Source organism: Chelonus insularis, unplaced genomic scaffold (genome assembly GCF_013357705.1).
Source record: "Chelonus insularis isolate UGA/USDA-ARS -01 unplaced genomic scaffold, ASM1335770v1 contig_403_pilon, whole genome shotgun sequence".
NCBI lineage: Eukaryota > Metazoa > Arthropoda > Insecta > Hymenoptera > Braconidae > Chelonus > Chelonus insularis.
The window spans coordinates 303,774-323,069 of NW_023276560.1; the positions used below are offsets into that span (position 1 = coordinate 303,774).

Consider the following 19,296-nt stretch of genomic DNA (forward strand, 5'->3'; position numbering starts at 1 on the left):
TGTTATTATGCAACATCAAAAATCAATAAAATAAATCTTTTGAATTCATTAATTAACTTATTTATTCACTTAAAAAAATTTTCTCAGTTTTAAATTATAAAAAAATTTTTTTTTATACATATATATTTTTATTCATTGATAAATTTGAATAATTCAAAAATTTACCGCTCATAATTTTTCAGTTGAGAATTATACTAGTGCTGCCATCATTATATGTATACTTGATCGATAACTAGTGATTAAATGGTAAAGTAAATTTCTAGAACTTTGAATTTTTTCATAATTTTTGTAGGTTAGATTTTCGGTTACCTTTTCATTATGTTCATGAAGAATATCGGAAATCGTCTACAGAGAATTTGTCACGTTTTTACATGTGTGTGTGGTCACCTTATATCAGTCTCGTGTAATTTTGGTTATTGATGACATATGCCAATAAGTATATTCAACAAATTAATAATCCGTGTTTAAATTCAGTAACAATCAGTATTTAATAATTACTTATTAATAAAATAATGGAACCTGTAACAGACGGAGTAGAAGACCTAGAAATAAATGGTAAATCTGTTGAAGATATTGTAACACCGTGGACAGTAAATAGTAAAAATGATGCCGGTGTTGATTATGATAAATTAATTTGTAAGTAATGTACTCTAAATGTTGAATTATTATTATTATTTTCATGAATTATAATTGATATAAAGTAAAATGAAAAATGATTTGTATTATTAGTGCGCTTTGGAAGTTCAAAAATTGATCAAGAACTACTAGACAGATTCGAAAAGATAACTGGGAAATCATGTCATCGTTTTCTCCGAAGAGGAATATTTTTTTCTCATCGAGATATGCACACAGTTTTAAATCTTTACGAGCAAGGAAAACCCTTTTACCTCTACACCGGAAGAGGTCCAAGTTCTGATGCAATGCATCTCGGTCATTTAATACCTTTTGTTTTTTGCAAATGGCTGCAAGATGTATTCGATGTGCCTCTGGTTATTCAACTAACTGATGATGAAAAAGCCATATGGAAAAATCTGAAATTAGAAGAAGCAATTCGATTAGCTTATGAAAATAGTAAAGATATAATAGCTTGTGGATTTGATGTCAAAAAGACATTTATTTTTTCTAATTTGGAGCATATAGGAAATAATGTTGCTTTTTATCAAAATATGATAAGGATTCAAAAGTCTGTGACTTTTAATCAAATCAAAGGTATTTTTGGTTTTGGGGACAGTGATCCTGTTGGTAAAATAGCCTTTCCACCAACTCAAGCTGCTCCAGCAATTTCAAGCACATTCCCATTTATCTTCAAAGATGCTATAGTTCCATGCTTAATTCCCTGTGCTATTGATCAAGATCCTTATTTTAGGATGACTAGAGATATTGCACCAAAACTCGGTGTTCCTAAGCCCGCACTACTTCATTCAATATTTTTTCCTGCTTTACAAGGATCTCAAACTAAAATGTCCGCCAGTGACTTTAATTCGGCAATTTTTCTTACTGACACTGCCAAGCAAATTAAAAATAAAATTAACAAACATGCATTTTCGGGTGGACAAGCAACCGTTGAAGAACACAGACGTCTTGGAGGTAATTGTGATATTGATATTTCTTATCAGTGGCTCAGATTTTTTCTTGATGATGATGATAAATTAGCTGAGATTGAAAAGGTAAGCATACTAAAGTATATTTGCCAAATTACAAAAAGATTTTATTTCTCTTTTGTTTATTATTTTCTAGAATTACACAAGTGGAGCTCTTTTGACAGGAGAATTAAAGAAAGAATTAATTGAAGTTATACAAAAGATTGTGGCAGAACATCAGGAAAGAAAAAAAGCTATAACAGATGAAATTGTAAAAGAATATATGAAACCAAGAGACCTTGGCTTTAAATTAACAAATAATTCGATTAAATAGAAATAAAAGAAAAATTTTTCAATAAGGTATTGGAAGAAATACAGTAAAGTTAAGCGAAGCCTAATTCTCGCATGAACTGAGTTATATTTTTGTCTATTTAAAGTTATAGTAGTATCGAATGCTATTTATTGTGATGATTCAACCGTAACTAAATTAATTAAATATTTTTTGCTCCAAATTTATTTTCTAAATTGAAATCAACACGAACAAGAAAATAATACTTAATATTATAATTATCCATTACTATTATTATTATTATTATTTATTTGTTTCTTCATAAAATTCGTTAAAATAAAAAAAATTTTTTTTAACTTTACTGCTTAATGAATTAATTATTAATTATCAAGTGCCTGAAATATAATGATTTTTTTTTGTAAATAATTCACAAAGATAATATGATTGTTTAATAATTAATTACAACAATAAATTCAACGAAAGTAAAATTACAAATACATTAATATAAAATTATTTATTTATTAATAGTTATGCGAAATTAATGAATAAAAATATTTATTGTTTTATATTTTTCTGAATGAAAATAAACATGGAATAAAAATGAATAAGTTTATAAATAATTTTATATTTATTTTATCATTAAACAAGTGTGATAAAGAAAAATTCTCCCTAATAATTATTGATGATGAAATTGAATGTTTGCTGATAAAAAAAAATTATAAGATACAATAAGTAATCTCAACTACGTGAATTTATTATCTTAGAATCAATACAACTTTGAAGACATTAAATAATGAATCAACAGGAGTGAATAGATTTCTTGGAGATCAATCACATAAAAAAGTGCTTGCCTGTACGATCTTGTATGAGAATTGTATCAATGACTAATAAATGATAAAGACCAGTAGTCTCAAAAAGTAATTAGTAATTGAGATAAAAAAATATACTATAGCAAATAAATGCATAACACATCATTTGAAACCTAGGAGAAACCTTCGAATTTCGTTGATTCATTCGCTGATCGCATTTGCATTGAGCCTTAACCAATAAACATTGCGCTTGGCAACTGGAAAGATTTTCCTCGTTTATTATTGGTTAAAAGTGACGACATGATATTTCATTCTATTTTTATCCAGCGCAGACGCAGATGTGCGTCCAGTGCGTGTCCGCCATTCATGCGAGTCGATTTTGCTGTTTCTGTGTGTATAGAATAGAAAAGCAGCTTGGTGAGAAAACAGAGACACGGTGACGGTGATATTCGCGTGGCTTAGTGAAAACATGATACCAGTGGATTATTAATTGATAGCTAAACATATTTTGTGTTATAGAGTGATGACGATATCGGGAAAAAAAATTAAATAACGTAAGTTTACGTACTTTTCGATACTTTTTACAATATTCACATCAAAGAATGAGAACCTATTTTCGGCGCAAAATGTTATATTGCATGCTGATTTTACACACTTAAAGATTTGTCTAATCTGCTCTTGAGAGCAAAGTACATAAGCTTTTTAGTCGTTAAAAGTTTCCCCACATCCTTTTTCCTTAATAAATAAACAAATAATTTTTTTTTTTTTTTCTGGAATCATTAAGAAAATATCCTGATAATAAGCTAGACTTGAATCTAGTGAATATTTCTGTCCATAAGTCATTCACCCGTTCTCAAGGTTTTCCATCATCCGTTCTGCTTCCATCATAGTGTAAATTTTGAACTAAATTTATCATTTTAAGAATAGGTCATGTGAAATTGCGTTAATAAAATTTTTCCGTTACCTCAGTTATGTATGTCTATATATCTATAGTTTATACATTACCATTACATCAGTTATTGAATAATAATATAGACAGAGACGAGAATACAAATCGTGTTGGTTTCATTGATAATTTTTTTTCATTTTTTACAGGTAAAGGAAACCGTTGATCAATAAAAAAATGCTTATAAAATAATACACTCAAGTGCAAAGAATAGATAAAAGGAGAGAGAATTTGAGACATACAGAATCAAGAAGAAATAAAATATCAAAAATAAAGATTTAACTGACTCAAAAATATTACATCATGGGGGCATTTTTGGATACACCGAATACAGAAAAATATAATGAACATGGTTCCGGGAATGATTTGAGGTATGGTGTTGCCAGCATGCAAGGTTGGCGGGTAGAGATGGAAGATGCACATCGTGCAATCACCGGTCTTGAAGGTGGTCTTTCAGATTGGAGTTACTTTGCTGTATTTGATGGGCATGCAGGGGCGTTAGTGTCTGCACATAGTGCAGAACATTTATTAGATTCAATAGTAGAAACAGAGGAGTTTAAGTCAGAAGATGTAATAAAAGGAATACATTCGGGTTTTTTGCGATTCGACCACAAGATGCGTGATTTGCCAGAGATGAGCGAAGATAAGTCAGGCTCAACTGCTGTCTGTGCATTCATATCACCTAAACACATTTATATTGCAAACTGTGGTGATTCACGAGCAGTTCTCTACAGTTCTCGTTGTCCTGTATTCTCTACAAGAGACCATAAGCCTGCTTTGCCAGCTGAAAAAGAAAGGATCCAAGCAGCAGGCGGTAGCGTTATGGTTGAACGAGTCAATGGCTCTTTGGCAGTGTCTCGTGCTCTTGGTGATTACGAATATAAAAATGTCGAGGGTCGTGGACCATGTGAACAATTAGTTTCACCAGAACCTGAGATATTTGTTAGAGATAGAGACATGGAGCACGATGAGTTTCTTGTCCTTGCTTGTGATGGCATTTGGGATGTAATGACCAATGAAGATCTTTGTAATTTTATATACTCTAGACTATTGCTCACCGACGATTTAGAAGATGTTACTAATCAAGTAATAGACACTTGTCTACATAAGGTAATTTGTTTCAAAATAATTCTGCCAATTTCTATATAACTATAATCATTCATAAATATCTTAGTAAACTAATACATTTTATTTTGTATCTCAGGGTAGTCGAGACAATATGAGCATAGTATTGGTAACCTTCCCAGCAGCTCCAAAGCCAAGCCTTGAAGCTCAAAAAAAGGAAGCTGAATTAGAATTGGCCATCGAAAGGAGAATTAAAGGTTCACTGAATTTTTCATATTCACACTCAATATTTTCTCTATGCTGTTGCTTTAACTCTCGTACACACGTTCGCGAGAATAACTGACGATTGTACGTCGCGCAGCGCAGCAAAATGTAAATAAACAGCCGCGCGACGTACGAAGATTAATTTAGGGCAATTAAAAAAATTAAAAAGTCGCTCATGCTTATGTTTATAAACACGAAATGATAATGATAAAAGCTTTTAATTAAATTCGAAATTAATAATATTTTGCAAGCAAAACAAATAATTGGGACCAGTTTGAATGAAAATTTTATTTTATACTTTTAAAAATAACTTTGAGGGTCAACTTTTTCTTATTTTTTAAATTATTCAAAACATTTTAATGTCCTCTAAACAAAAATACTTCAATATTAATACAATCAAACACCAATAAGATCTCTTTCACGATCGGTAATATTATTACTTAATTAATGTTTGTTGAATTTATTAGATTTTATTTTTTTCTATTGCTGTGATTTAATTATCTAGATTTTTGGAAAAACACCAACAATTCATTATATATAAGCGTATCTAAATGAGTGAATTTGAACTTGTTAAGTATTTCTTCTGATAACTAGTCGTGAATGTATTACTGTAATGGCGCATCTGCCACGTGGGAGTAATTATTTAATGAAAGAAACCATTTATTGATCCAATTATTTACGTTTGTTTCGATTAAAATAGCAGTCAGAAAGGGTTACCTTTGTTAATAGTTTGATAATTCTACTATTTAATCACTCTTCTTTTAAATATTTGATTGACAACTATAATCGTTTTATTTATTAACTTGAAAGTATTTATAAATGTAGGTTATCTATTGTGATTTATTTTTTCTTAATCATTTGCCAAAGATACTTAAAAAAAAACACTGAGAAAAAGAATATTTTAAAACCTAAAAATCATTCCAATTAATGGTATAAAATAAGATAATTCTTTACAAAATTTCCTATTTTTTGATAATTAATGAAAACAATCAATTAAAATGTTTTTAAAGCAATGAATTTTACTTAAAACAGTTGTCTATTCTCAGTGTTTTCCTTCAAAAACATAATAGTTGTATAAAAATTGTATTCTCTAGAAAAAGATGATAGAACAAATTTTAAAACGAAATAATGTGCCAAAAACGATTATCATTAAATAAAGAATAGTTGATAATAAACATAAAGTATTAACGAACAAAAAAAAATTAAAAAATAGTTGAACAATTTTTTAATCATTTAAAATTTTTCAGAATGATAAATAATTTCCCTTATGGTATTTAATTAAATCAAATTAGTGGAAATTTACTTGGAAAAAAGACAATTTTAAAAGAATAAAATCAATTTATTATAATGATTTACTACATAAGTTAGAGTACAAATGGATGAACAAAGTCAATAAAATGTTGAACGCTGTTGCGTGAAATCTAGTCCATGAAATAGTATGTAGTCTTAAACGTTATCATATTATTTAGTACAACAAACGTATTTATTATTGACGTAACAAAAGAATATATAAATGTACAAATTCAATTAATCAAGTATTTATCATTTTGCATAATTATATAATATTAATTACGAAATCCACCCTTGGAGTTATCAATTTAAAGAAACAGTAACATAAAAGAGCCATTGAGAGATTAATTTCAAAGAAAAAATCTTAAATATACATTTTCTTTTCGCGATAAAAGTCATTTAATGGCGTCACAGGTACGTGAATATTTATTTACCTCACATTAGATTTTGATTTAAAAGTAAATTGCATATTAATGTATTTTATATTTAAAAATAAAATCGGCAATGCATTTCTTATGGAAGATTGTTGCTATTGCCGTTGAAAAATTTTAATAAAAAAAATTCAATAATTAAGTGTTTTAGTCCAAGGCAATTCCAAAGGTGGATTCTTATAGATTAAAATAATTAATTTAAAAAAAATATTTAATTCGTAAATATTTATAAATAATGAATAGAAAATGTCATTTCACTGTCATTCGTATCCATAAGAAATGTACTGTAATTAAGATTAATTTCACATAGCAATTTGATGCATGTTTTGAATTAATTTATTTCATTAGATATTTATCGTAATATTAATTATCTTTCACTTAAATTTATATAGAAGTCATGATAATGTTTATACAGTATAAAAAAACCAAACAAGCATTAATGTGGTAAAATTATTTTCGTACTTTGATAATTTTTTATCTTATTATTGCATTCACTAACACACATTCACAAAAACACTCAATTTAATATTAATTTTGTGGTTATATATTTATAATTTATAATCAAAAATAATTTAGATATTTTTGCATATGATAAAACTATTTATAACTTTAATTGTTTAATTTACTAAATGTTGAAATTATTTAAATTTTTATATTGTTTTTTTTTGTTTATTGACAGAAATCGTTGCAGATCATGAAGAAACGGACAGTTTTGATTATTTACAACTACTACAGATTCTTCTAGATCAAGAACTCCCCAACTTGCCCCCTGGAGGTGGTCTTCCAGCAAAGTATGTATATAGTATTATTAATGAACCAAAAAAAAACTAACAAAAAAAGGATGTGACGCACCACCAAACTAATTGTACTGAATGTGAGGAAAATGGCTACACTGATTTCAATGTTACTCACATCACTAAATCTTTTAATAGATTACGTAAAATATGTTTTAAGATTATGCTTTTAGCACAAAGACTTTGAAGGAGTCTATAACAATTTGGCTTTATTCCAATCTACATAATTAGAATTATTCTGCAATAGTGTAATTGGAATATCATCGTGGCCTTGTTTTCACGCTTCAAGTAAAAAACCTCGAGATTTTCGCGAACTTGACTTTTTTAAAATTATTTTTATCATTCCTTGATTGTCATTTACATCAATATCAAATCAATGATCGCTTATTTATATGAAAATGAAAACATTGTACTAAATGCTTTGTTTAATTATTTAATTAATTGAAAATGAAAATAAATTGGTAAATAATTGATTATGAATTTTTTCTAGGCAGCCACTTATCGAGCAAGTCTTTCGAGAAGTGTGTCCCAACAAAGTGCAGAGCGTAAGTCTTGAATATGATTATCCTATGAAGTAATTTACTTCGGCGTTGTTCTTAAATGTTTGAAATGAACATGTACAACTATAATAATTGCACAATTCCTACCTTCACTTATTCGTGCTAATTTTGTTACAAGGGAGAAATTGAGCGGTTGACAGGAGAATTATTTAAACGCTGAAGCCATGAACTTGCTTTTGTTCAAGCCTTCGTACGTAAATATCGTGCAATGCTTCATAATGGAATTTTGTCTCAATAATCCCCAAGATATCAAAATTAACATAAAACAAATATCTTTAAACTCTTTAATAATTTATTGTTTTAAAAGAAAAAAAAAATTTTTTTAAGATTTTACTTTGAAATTTATTTTTGTATTAATGGTTTTCAATTATCGAGACAAAATGATTTTTTAATGATTCTCTACAAATCATTCCTTGATATAAACACTTTTGCTTTTATTGTTTTTTATTATAATCAAATTTTGTTCAACAAAACATTCATGTAATACAGCTATTCTTTTTTTTTTTCATTGAACGTTTTCCGAGCTTATATTAACTTGGTGCATTTTTCTTTTACTTTACTGATTGAATATTACACCATTGTCTCAATAATTCTTGCTTTAACGCTAAAAAAGTAAAAAAAAAAACAGACATTCGAATGAAGATGATTAAAAATATTATAATAATAAAAAATTGGAAATACAAATTTATAATAAACAATTATGATGATTATGTTCAAAATGAGTTGATGAATTTATAGATAAATATTACATGTAAATTCATTAATAATATATCATAATTATTAGTTATTAAAAACAGAAATGAGAATAACAATAGTCGAAGAAACTTTTACAGAAAATCAAATAATATAAAAGTATAAAAAACCTAGAAATAATGATCAACAAACATTTAAAAAAAAATAATTCCGAAAATGTTTAACAACTTAATTTTTTGCATCTCTTAATTAATAATTTAATCTCAATACGTAATGTATTAACATTAAAACGTTTATGATATATTGTACTTATTAAAAAAAATTTTCATGTGAAGGGATGAATAATGATTTATTTAATAAAATTGATAGTGACTAGTAAAACTATTCAATTATACGAATTTAAATAGTAGTTTAATATGTGGCGATTAAATAGTAAAATAATTTATAAGTCATGTTGTTGGGTAGTTTCTAAATGTTTATCTTCAAATAACAAATGATAAATATCTATTCTAAAGTTAAATATTTCAACCTCCATTGTGTAATGAAAAAACTACATAATAATAATTATTACGAGTATAGAAATCATATATTTTTGTAGTTGCAGTGGACTTGCACTTAAAATATTTTTAAGTAGCTCATTTGTCTTCTCTTTCACATCTATAAATAAATTTTTATTAATGATTATTAAAATTTTAATTAAAAAAGCAAGTAGAACAAATGTTGAAAGAGATAATAAAAATTTATTCACACACTATAAATAAAATGAAAATCTAAATAATGCATAATAAGTTTATATAAAACTGTACATAAATATAAAATATTAAATGCAATGTCCACAAATATTGAAAATAAACTTTCTTCACATGATAAATGAATTAATTAAAGATGCAAAAATAAAAAATAGAAAATGTAAACAGTAAATAGTAAATCTAAATCTGTAATACTGTAGCACTGACGAGGGTCTTGATATACATTATCTTTTCAATTAATAAATTTAACTTAATTTTTATTTAAGTTCGTCATCGTACTCTATTATATTTTTTGATTAATCACTCTATGCTGAAATAATGATTCACGTATTCGTATAACTTTTGTGTACTTGAAATAATCAATATTAATAACCATTAAATCTTTTAAGATTCATTATCATTAATATTTACATTATTTAATAAATTTTCTTTAATTATTATTAATCATTGTTATCCAAATTATTTCATTATTTTTGTAAAAATAGTTACATTGGAGTCACCTCTAAAATAGGTTGATTTTTTTCCAAAACAATTCTAATGTCTGTTACTAATATTGTTTTAACTATTGATCCAATGTAGCAAAAAAATATATATTTAAAAAATTAAATTTGTTTAAGACCATCTATTATTGATTTTATGGGCTAAATTTTCAGGAAATTATTATAAGTTTTATTATAATGACTATTTTTTGTTTTTACGTAGAAATAATTGTATTTTACATTTATAAATTATTACAGATCACTTAAATAAGCCTTTACATTCAATAAAATAATTTTTTAATCAGTAAATTCTTATATTTATCTACAATACCAATTTTATGAAATTGTTTTGTATAATAATTTATTAAATTTTTAAATAAAAAATCAAATTTCTAATTGTATATAAATTGCAAAGAAATGTAAAGACTTATTTTTCAATTTTTGATACTGTTTTAATTTAATAGATTGTTCGTAATAATTGATAATATTTTTTTGTTTCTTATAATTACTTTAATAATTACTAATAATAAACGCGGCATTATGGGGTTGATGAGTTGACTCTAAAAATTTTTTAACATATCTTTAACATTTTTATAACAAACTTTATCTTTATTCTAAAGTATTCCATTTTTCAATGGCTTTTCATTGAATGCTTTATTTGACAACTACTAAAATCATAATCCTCCAAGGATTGGTCCAAAAATCCTTTAATCCTTTTCCTTTCTATTCCTTAGATCTCGATGACGCAGATAGTCAATCCCTACGAGGTGGACAAACCCAAACCTTGTTTAGACGAAGTTAACGACGACTAGTCAATCACAGATAAAAAAACGTCGTCCATTAAGCGCAATTTCATTGGGGAATAACAAGCATTGTAACAAGGAGAAAAGAGGAAGAAAAAATTAATACATAAAACACTCAGGGGTCCGTAGAATATCCTTGGAAATTCGTGTACCTGAAGTTGTTTCTAAATCTTTTTTGGATGTATTTCGTCCATCATTGTCTTAATAATTTATCACAATTTACATTTATTATTATTCCTTTTACCTAAATTATTCATAAAGAATAAATAGGAAAACTATGTAGTAATAATTATAAAAAACATTTTTTCAGCAGTAATAATTAAATTGATGAATTTGGATATAATTAGAGTAGTTTTCAAATAGACAGTTAATTAGTTGTGATCGATGTAAAAAATAATTGGAAAAAAAATCACATATGTAAGCTATTCATTGGCTGATTAATTAATAAAAATATAATTTAAAATAATTATAGAAAATTTGGAAGATTGTTAACATTCTGATACAATTAAAATTATAGAATAATAATTGTTCATTGAGTGATGTCATCATAAACTTATTTTACTAGTATCATTCTTAAATAATTAATTTAAAAGCATTTATAAGAGAACTTTAATATTAAAGTGCCAAAAAACTTGGTTTTTAAAACTTATAATAAATGAATAAAATTTATGTAAGCAATGAATAATGAATGAAAATCTATTAGTTCAATTGTGTATAGCGATTAATTGATAGCAGTGCAAATTATTGTACCAATACGTATCATAGTAGTTGCATTGCTAATATAAAAATAAATCAATATTAATAATTTTATTCGAAACATTTCATTTGACTCAAGTTACTAAAAAATGTATTAACGCTCAGTGTATTTTTATTTTTTTTATATTAAGTTTTAACAATTGCATGATTTAAAATTTTTTTTTATTCCTAATATTGTTTCAGTAAAAGTATTTAAATGTATAAATTTTTAAAATTTATGTAAAGAAATTCGCATTTCGTCTCTGCTGGAGACAAAAAACGCTATAAAGTAAAAAAAATTGTGCTCTTTAAACCCGCTTCAGTGCTCCAAACGTAATTGTTAATAAAATAGCGTACCTTGTAATATGATTGCAGACGTCAGAATCCAGTTAGTCATATGAATTTTTATACACGTGTGGTAAATGCTGTGACAAAAATCTCAAAGGTCTCATACAATCACAAGTAAAATGTGGAAAAATAATAATTCAGCAGCAACTGGCTCGACATCGGAATAAAAGTCATTGTTAAAAATTCATTGACTTTGATAACAGTAATCATAATAATAAATATAATAGTAATTATGGTAAAAATAATATTGAAGATAAAATTAATATGAATAATAATAATAAATAATGATGAATGGCGATAATGATAAATGATTGTACAAAATAGATGTAAGTTATAAATGAGTACTTTTCATCACCATATGATCCTGAAAAAAATTATAATATCCAGTGTATAATATGAGTTGTACATTGTAAAATGATTTTTAATTTTCCTTTGATCATAAATTTGTTTTTGTACAAAGCATTTTCATTGTATTCAGCTGTGGATATTATTAAATTACATACTAATATACACAAGCATACATCCTGATATACACATAAAATAATGAAAAATTATGTTTAAGTTAATAAATATGTAAGTCCTTGATATACCTCGAATAGGAATAATCCTATCGAGTAGTTTAGAAATAAGTGTAATAAAAATATTTTATGTATTTCATAGAGAGTGATTGGCTATTCGACTTTAGAATGAGGCCTATTATGTTCTTTAAATCTATACTATTGTATAATTAAACATCAATCTTTTAACAAATTATACCGATTCATACATACTTCTCCTGCCCCTTATAATTATTCAAATTTATCTTCATCATAAATTTCCATTCAAGCATGAACTATTTTTTATTATTTAATATTTTAAAATACATTTGATCTGTATTAATGATGCATTTATAGATATGTTTGATTATATATTTAAAAGTATTTGATGAATAATTTGTTTATAATGAAAAATTTTAAAGGTAAATTTTTAAATGGATTGAATAAAAAATTTACTTAATTCGCGATTTTTTTTCTTGTTTTTTTTTATTGTCACTTGTAAACGACTAAATGATTCATCTATCTCCTCTTAGCACATAGAGAAGTATGATTACAGTATGTTTTTTCACAACACGTACATAATATTTCATAATAATTAAAAAAAACATCCCAAATATTTAAGAGATATCACATAGAAATATCACTTAAATGAATTAATAACAATATAAAGATTTTCTCAATGATGTCATTTGCAAAATGAATTTGATATTTTTTCTTAAAACTTATTACGAATTATAATATTTATAATCAATATTATTTATATATACACATTTAATTTATTATATAATAATTATTTATTACGAGTGGAACACAGCAAATTGATCAGTATCTTTATTTACTCGCTGCTATCGTTAAATAGCTACGATTAAGTTGTACTTATTTGTTGATTTGTGCTGATTATATATACATTTATATATTCAGTGAACTGTGGTTTATTTTTTTATATAAAATTCTTATTTCTTATGAGGAAAGATATTTTGATTAAAACTTTATACACTTGAAGAAGAATCAACTATTTATCCTCCTGAAATATAAATTAATTCAAGAATAGTCTTGAATTTTTATGTAAAATTGAATATATCACATATTTGTTTTATAACTATTGTAACGATTTACACTTCAACTAATATTATTTAATTTTTATCTTTCAATGAATAATAATTATAACAACTACCAACTTTGTCTCAGTTACTTTAGTCAACTATCGTCTATTGTGCTTGACATATATTTTCGTTGATGAAAAAGTCAAATTTTGCATAAAAAAATATAATCCCAAACACGTGAAAATAAAAGAAAAAATTCACATCACTGTTATTATGAATTAAATATTTACTTTTTGTTTGTTAAAATTATTTTCTATCTATTAGTAGTCCATCCTCGCCAAATTGAGGCAATACTAGCTGCTGCACTTGTTACTAAACCTCCAGCAACACTTTGATTAACTTGGATGCTTGATGATTGTTGGCTAGTTATAGCACTGGGATTAGGAACTTGCATTTCTGGACAGGCAACATTTGGAACCTACATTTCACAATTATATTAAAGGTAACAATAAATTATTTACTGTTTATAAAAACATTTTAAACTTACAGCCTCCCATTCCCAGTTGAAAGCGTCTTCCTCTTCATCAGAAGCTGAATCATCACTATTTTCTAAATCAGGAGTCAATTGATTATGTAACTGTTCTACTAGACTTGGATCTACTTCCATGGGACCAATTCTGTAACAAAATGATATTCTTTATAGTTTATAAAATGCTATTATTAAAAATTATTCTAAAAAATTGTTTACATTTCCCTGATTATGTAGACCTTAATAATCTTAATTATTACATACCTGCCAAGATCACTTATTTCTGTATTAAGCAAGTGTATGAGATTTTGCAAAGTATGCATTGGATGTAAAACTCTGAGGTCTGTATTTTGTGTAAAACAAAGATGCAATACATTGCTATTAAGTCTCGCAACTTTTCGTGCAAATTTTTGATCAGACATTTCATTACCACAAAATTCGCTGTAAAAAAGTAAGTTATTAATTAAATATTAAACTTAAACATTAAATTGCATTCTTATAATAATAAAAATAGTTAAAGAGTGAAGTTTATAAAAAAAAATTTAGATATTTTTTGCTTACTAATGAGATATTTATAAAACATTCATATTTTTTATGTAATATAAAGTATTATTAAACCATAAAAAATATTTGTAGAAAGTCTATTTACTGTAACTTAATAAGTGATTATTGTTTATCATTTTTTTATAAATCATTTGATATACCTGTATGTTAATTTGTATGGCAATCGAACATTGATGTAATAAGCAAGTACATTCACAAGTTGTGTAGCATAAGTCAAAGCAGCGCTGATATTATACGCAGGATTGCTAACAGTATTTTCTTTATTAGCTTCTGGGATTCCGTCTTTACTTGCAGCAACTGTAACAAATTTTCATCACATTCTGTTGAGTGCACATGAAACGTTGAAATCTTGACGATTGATGCAACCTCTTAAATAAATCGAAGTTATTACTATCTGATAAAAAGAAAATAATTAAATCAAAATAGTTTACCCCAGAGTGAATAAGCACTATAGTCACCAGAACCTGGTAGGGTTGGTGCAACAATACGATGATGCATTTCTAAACTATTTTCAGATTCGCTAATCCAACGTCCTCTTACATATGAAGTACCAGAAGCATCAGCTAATGCGCATGTTACGATATCTGAACTAAGATTCTCTTCTTCGCTTCCGTATAAACTGACAAGTAAACAGTCATAAGTCAAATTGTTAACTATTTAACTATTACTTTCATCATAAAAGGATTGATAAATTGCTGTTTGTGATAAATACCTTCTTTCAGGTTCAACTTGGCTCAATGGAAATATATATTGAACCAATTGTTTAGCTGCAGCTCTTATAACTTTTTTTAACTGTTGTCGTTTTCTATCAACATCCTCTCGTTTTTTTTCTTGTTTAATCTTCAAGTTATTGACATATCTATGAAGTTTTTCAACTCTCTCTTCATGTTTTGGTAGTCTTTGTACCAATTGAGAATTAATATCTTTCAAAACATTGAGTCGTTGATTTCCTTTATAAATCATTTTTATTAAAAAAAATAGAATTAGACTTATGAAAATAATTAATAAAAATAAATAATATGAAAGTACCTTTATATATGCTTTGTTTTGTTTCATTTACTAAAGCCTGTAAAAGTCTCACTCTTTCTTTACACATATTGATATCACATACCTAGTAACAATAAATAAAAATTTTGTTTCATTATTTATAATGATACTCATGCATGAATTGATCATTTAATTATTAAATATTAAATGAAAAAATTTATAGAATAGAAACATAAAAATAAGTACCAATTTATCTTTTTGTCTATATTTTTCAAAAAGTTTTGACCATTTTTCTTCCAATTGTGCTCGAGCTGCTTTCAATCGTAACAACCGCAATTGTTTATCCGCAAATCTAAGATAATAAATATGAAAGAATAAATTTTACACATATTATATATTGTAAGATAAAAAATAAAAAGTTTTTTATTATGATGAAAAGTATACCTTTCAGAGTAAACAGAAGTTGAGTGAATAAAATCACCATTTTGAATACACTGTCTGCAATAAAATATTCTTCGACTATAATGACACAACGGACACTTGAGAAGATTTACACTTAGTCGACTTGAAACGTCTTCCAATTCAGATGAAAGTTGAAAATCAGCGGGAGCCGTACAAGAACCATCAGAACTGCTTGTCGCCATAACCAAGAGTCCAACAAATGACGATTGGAAGTCTGTTGTCACTCATCAGCTGATTCATTGTAATATTTACTATACCATGAAGAATATACACTATACATATATATATATATATATATATAGATATATGTTTGATTAATTGCATAGATATATATAAATATGCGTTGTGAACCGCACCTTTTCTCTATCATACTCTTGTGTTACATATATATGTATGTGTATAACAGCTAAAACACAATTCCAAGTGATGTGCCGCTATGGCGACGTTACCACCTCGTAAAAATCCAACACCAACGAAAATATCCAAGGAACACCTGACACCATTGCAAACTTTATTGCAGCTTGGTTTTCCTAAACATCGAGCGTGAGTTCCCATTTATTTATCAATATTTTTTCATCATCAAATTTAATTTCAAAAACAATTTTTTTTAAACTTCAAGTTAAAATTTTTATCATGCATATCCCACTTTGAATAAGTAAACAAACAGCTGTTAAACTTGACCTCAATATTCATACCAAGATGTTTATGTCCTTTACAGGAGTTTTTTATACATAAAAAATTCCTTGATATTTTATTACAAATGATGTTAATTGTATTTAAATGTTATGGGTTTAAAAAGATTGAATTTCGATTCATGAGAATGCTCTTACTTTTATCTGAAACTTTATTTTATTATCTGAAAATGATTAGGGAGAAGGCATTAGCTGCTACAGGCCATCGAGGGGCTCAACTGGCATCAGATTGGCTTTTAGCACATGTTCGAGATCCCAGTCTTGATTCTGAAGAGCCTAGAGAATACATTCTTTATGCTTGTCCAACTGGAATTTTTGCAGAAAAGCTGGCAAAGTTTTGGGAAGAAAGCAGAGAGTTAGAATGGAATAAGGCACATAATTACATGCCCCATATTACATTATTAAGTTTTTTCAAGGTAACAATTAATAAAATTATAACAAAATATTTAAGAAGAGTGAAGCTTTTTTCACAATTGTTTTTAGGTACCTGATGAATCTGCTGAACAAGTAGCAAATGCTCTAGAAACTTTAATTGACCAAAATAAATGCATAGACCGTGTCAATTTAGAAACATATATATCGCCTAATTTCATGGGCCTATTTGTTGCTGATAAACATGCCGAAATCTTAGAATCCATTGCCAACCGATACGTTAATAAATTGGCGAGCCTAGGAATCACTGCCGAAGTTCATACACAATCCCTTCATATTTCTTTGGCCTATCAATTTTCAAGTGAATTTTTTCAATCACTTCGATCTATGGTAGAAAAGCTTAATCCCATTTCGTCAACTAGCTGGGAGTTAAGACTTTACTCTCGTGATGCTCGTTTTCGAGATACTCATGTCCACAAAGTTACTCATGCACATATTCCTCGCGAGTATGATGAATTGGAGTTAAGACCAGGAGATTATATTTATTTACCTGCAAATGCTTGTGATGGTTCTATTGATGGTTGGGTTGAAGGTGTTTCATGGTTAACTGGCACTTCAGGATACTTACCTCTTAATCACACTCAACGTACAGCTGAGACTGATTCATGGACCTTGCACGCTACAGTACAAATACCTGAGACAAATACCGATGCATCAGAATCTGAAATTCCAAGATGTAGAAAACCTCCAGTTCTCTCTTCAAGCGAATCTGTGGATACTCCTGATGGAATTGTCACTGATGATGAACCAGTAAGTGATTGTTCTAAACAATACAATAACATTAAAACATGTTTCTTAATTTTTTTTGTGTCTAGATTGAAGGATCATTACCTCCTTTAACATCATCAAGAGAAATCTATATTTGCCGACATGGAGAACGGGTAGATTTTACTTTTGGAGCATGGATTCCATATTGTTTTGAACCAAATGGTAGTTATATACGGAGAGATCTGAATATGCCTAGAGAATTACCAACAAGAAATATTCAAGATTTTCAAAATGATAGTCCTCTAACAACACTAGGTGGGATCCAAGCTAACTTAGTTGGGGAAGCAATGAAATCATCTAATGTCAAAATAGACGTTGCCTTTGCATCTCCATCTTTAAGATGTATTCAAACGTTGTCGCAAATTTTAAAAGGACTTGAATCAACTATTGAGATTAAAGTTGAGCCAGGTTTAATTGAATGGTTAGCATGGTATCCAAATGGTCTACCAACTTGGATGAGTTATGAGGAATTAATGAAAGCAGGATTTAATATTGATAAAAATTACATACCAATAGTAAAAACGAAAGAATTGCCAGCACGAGAAAATGCTGCACAATATTATGAACGAAGTCATAAATTAATGGAACAAATTATTGATAGTACTGTAGGTAATATTCTAATAGTAGCTCATGCTGCATCATTAGCAGCTTGCACAAGACAATTAACTGGTGGTCGGGTACCTTCTGCAGCAGAAGTTACACGGTTAGTTCAAAGAGTACCATATTTAGCTTGTTTAACTGCTCGTAAAGAAATAGATGGATGGCAGCTTCATCCTCCGCCATTTCCACCTATTACTCACACTAGCAACAATAGATTTGATTGGAAAATATTAATGTAATTGTTTAAATCTATACTCATTCTGTTTAACGTATTACAAGAGCAATCGTAAAGACTGTTATGATACAATGAATTTTTATAAATTTAAGGCCTCGTATGAATCAAATTTTACATTTACTGTTATATTGTATAATATTTATCAATTATTTAGTATTTATGGGGTAAAAATTATTTCTTTGACATAATCAAATTTTATAGAAGAAAATAATCATTATAAAATCTTTTAGTAGAAAATTCAATTCGAATTTTGCATTTTACATTAGCTTTAATGTTCATTTATTAACTTTAGAAGTTTTATTACTTTTTTTTAGAGAGATCATATTTTAACTTGAAAAAAAGTGCTAAAAGATATTTTTATTATTCTTTTTCCACTTAAAGTTTTTATAATACATCGGAATGATTCTTTTAGGTATAAAAAAAATTGTTAACATTCCATTTCTTTTTCTTATTGTCAATATTAAAAAATATCAAAAATAATTATAAATAATTATGAAAATGCTCAACAATAAATGAGCAATTCATAAAATTAGAATACGTAAATAGCATTAGGACCCCCGTCAATTATCAATAGATTTAAAATTAATGGAGAAAAAAAAAACGAATTTTTAAT

The 19,296-nt window shown here is 27.2% G+C and overlaps 4 protein-coding genes across 7 annotated transcripts; 3 read left to right on the forward strand and 1 right to left on the reverse strand.

Moving 5' to 3' along the window:
- Positions 1-316: 316 nt before the first annotated feature.
- On the forward strand, positions 317-2,140 carry TrpRS (Tryptophanyl-tRNA synthetase). Its single transcript, XM_035086680.1, has 3 exons — positions 317-636; positions 730-1,667; positions 1,738-2,140. The coding sequence occupies exons 1-3, from the start codon at positions 513-515 to the stop codon at positions 1,912-1,914; spliced, it is 1,239 nt and encodes a 412-aa protein (XP_034942571.1). The 5' UTR covers positions 317-512; the 3' UTR covers positions 1,915-2,140.
- Positions 2,141-3,018: 878 nt separating this feature from the next.
- On the forward strand, positions 3,019-12,585 carry alph (alphabet). Of its 4 annotated transcripts, XM_035086743.1 has the most exons (7): positions 3,019-3,232; positions 3,774-4,734; positions 4,829-4,946; positions 7,354-7,465; positions 7,959-8,013; positions 8,147-8,218; positions 10,684-10,901. In XM_035086743.1, the coding sequence occupies exons 2-6, from the start codon at positions 3,928-3,930 to the stop codon at positions 8,186-8,188; spliced, it is 1,134 nt and encodes a 377-aa protein (XP_034942634.1). In that variant the 5' UTR covers positions 3,019-3,232; positions 3,774-3,927; the 3' UTR covers positions 8,189-8,218; positions 10,684-10,901. The 4 variants fall into 4 exon arrangements, with proteins under 4 accessions (XP_034942634.1, XP_034942635.1, XP_034942632.1 ...); XM_035086744.1 differs by lacking the exons at positions 8,147-8,218; positions 10,684-10,901 and adding an exon at positions 11,863-12,585; XM_035086741.1 differs by lacking the exon at positions 8,147-8,218 and having other exon boundaries at positions 10,684-10,908.
- A 253-nt stretch (positions 12,586-12,838) lies between these two features.
- Atg14 (autophagy related protein 14) lies at positions 12,839-16,175 on the reverse strand. Its single transcript, XM_035086740.1, has 9 exons — positions 15,939-16,175; positions 15,741-15,846; positions 15,537-15,618; positions 15,220-15,457; positions 14,939-15,126; positions 14,648-14,804; positions 14,208-14,384; positions 13,962-14,091; positions 12,839-13,892 (listed from the first exon to the last, which is right to left on the reverse strand). Exons 1-9 carry the CDS (start codon positions 16,136-16,138, stop codon positions 13,728-13,730), a joined length of 1,443 nt encoding a protein of 480 aa, XP_034942631.1. The 5' UTR covers positions 16,139-16,175; the 3' UTR covers positions 12,839-13,727.
- A 103-nt stretch (positions 16,176-16,278) lies between these two features.
- Positions 16,279-19,022, forward strand: Epp (Ecdysteroid phosphate phosphatase). Its single transcript, XM_035086739.1, has 4 exons — positions 16,279-16,499; positions 16,827-17,064; positions 17,132-17,830; positions 17,896-19,022. The coding sequence occupies exons 1-4, from the start codon at positions 16,393-16,395 to the stop codon at positions 18,685-18,687; spliced, it is 1,836 nt and encodes a 611-aa protein (XP_034942630.1). The 5' UTR covers positions 16,279-16,392; the 3' UTR covers positions 18,688-19,022.
- The last annotated feature ends 274 nt before the right edge of the window (positions 19,023-19,296 follow it).

What these genes read in the sequence shown, in the direction of transcription:
- alph (XM_035086741.1), top strand. Translation starts at nt 3,928, where the DNA reads ATGGGGGCATTTTTGGATACACCGAATACAGAAAAATATAATGAACAT. An exon ending in TAGACACTTGTCTACATAAG is followed by an intron (nt 4,735 to 4,828) that starts GTAATTTGTTTC and finishes TTTGTATCTCAG; the next exon opens with GGTAGTCGAGACAATATGAG. An exon ending in CATCGAAAGGAGAATTAAAG is followed by an intron (nt 4,947 to 7,353) that starts GTTCACTGAATT and finishes GTTTATTGACAG; the next exon opens with AAATCGTTGCAGATCATGAA.
- Atg14 (XM_035086740.1), bottom strand. Translation starts at nt 16,138, where the DNA reads ATGGCGACAAGCAGTTCTGATGGTTCTTGTACGGCTCCCGCTGATTTT. An exon ending in ACTTCTGTTTACTCTGAAAG is followed by an intron (nt 15,847 to 15,938) that starts GTATACTTTTCA and finishes TTATTATCTTAG; the next exon opens with ATTTGCGGATAAACAATTGC. An exon ending in TAGTGCTTATTCACTCTGGG is followed by an intron (nt 14,805 to 14,938) that starts GTAAACTATTTT and finishes AATTTGTTACAG; the next exon opens with TTGCTGCAAGTAAAGACGGA.
- TrpRS (XM_035086680.1), top strand. Translation starts at nt 513, where the DNA reads ATGGAACCTGTAACAGACGGAGTAGAAGACCTAGAAATAAATGGTAAA. An exon ending in TGATTATGATAAATTAATTT is followed by an intron (nt 637 to 729) that starts GTAAGTAATGTA and finishes TTGTATTATTAG; the next exon opens with TGCGCTTTGGAAGTTCAAAA. An exon ending in AATTAGCTGAGATTGAAAAG is followed by an intron (nt 1,668 to 1,737) that starts GTAAGCATACTA and finishes ATTATTTTCTAG; the next exon opens with AATTACACAAGTGGAGCTCT.
- Epp (XM_035086739.1), top strand. Translation starts at nt 16,393, where the DNA reads ATGGCGACGTTACCACCTCGTAAAAATCCAACACCAACGAAAATATCC. An exon ending in GGTTTTCCTAAACATCGAGC is followed by an intron (nt 16,500 to 16,826) that starts GTGAGTTCCCAT and finishes GAAAATGATTAG; the next exon opens with GGAGAAGGCATTAGCTGCTA. An exon ending in TTGTCACTGATGATGAACCA is followed by an intron (nt 17,831 to 17,895) that starts GTAAGTGATTGT and finishes TTTTGTGTCTAG; the next exon opens with ATTGAAGGATCATTACCTCC.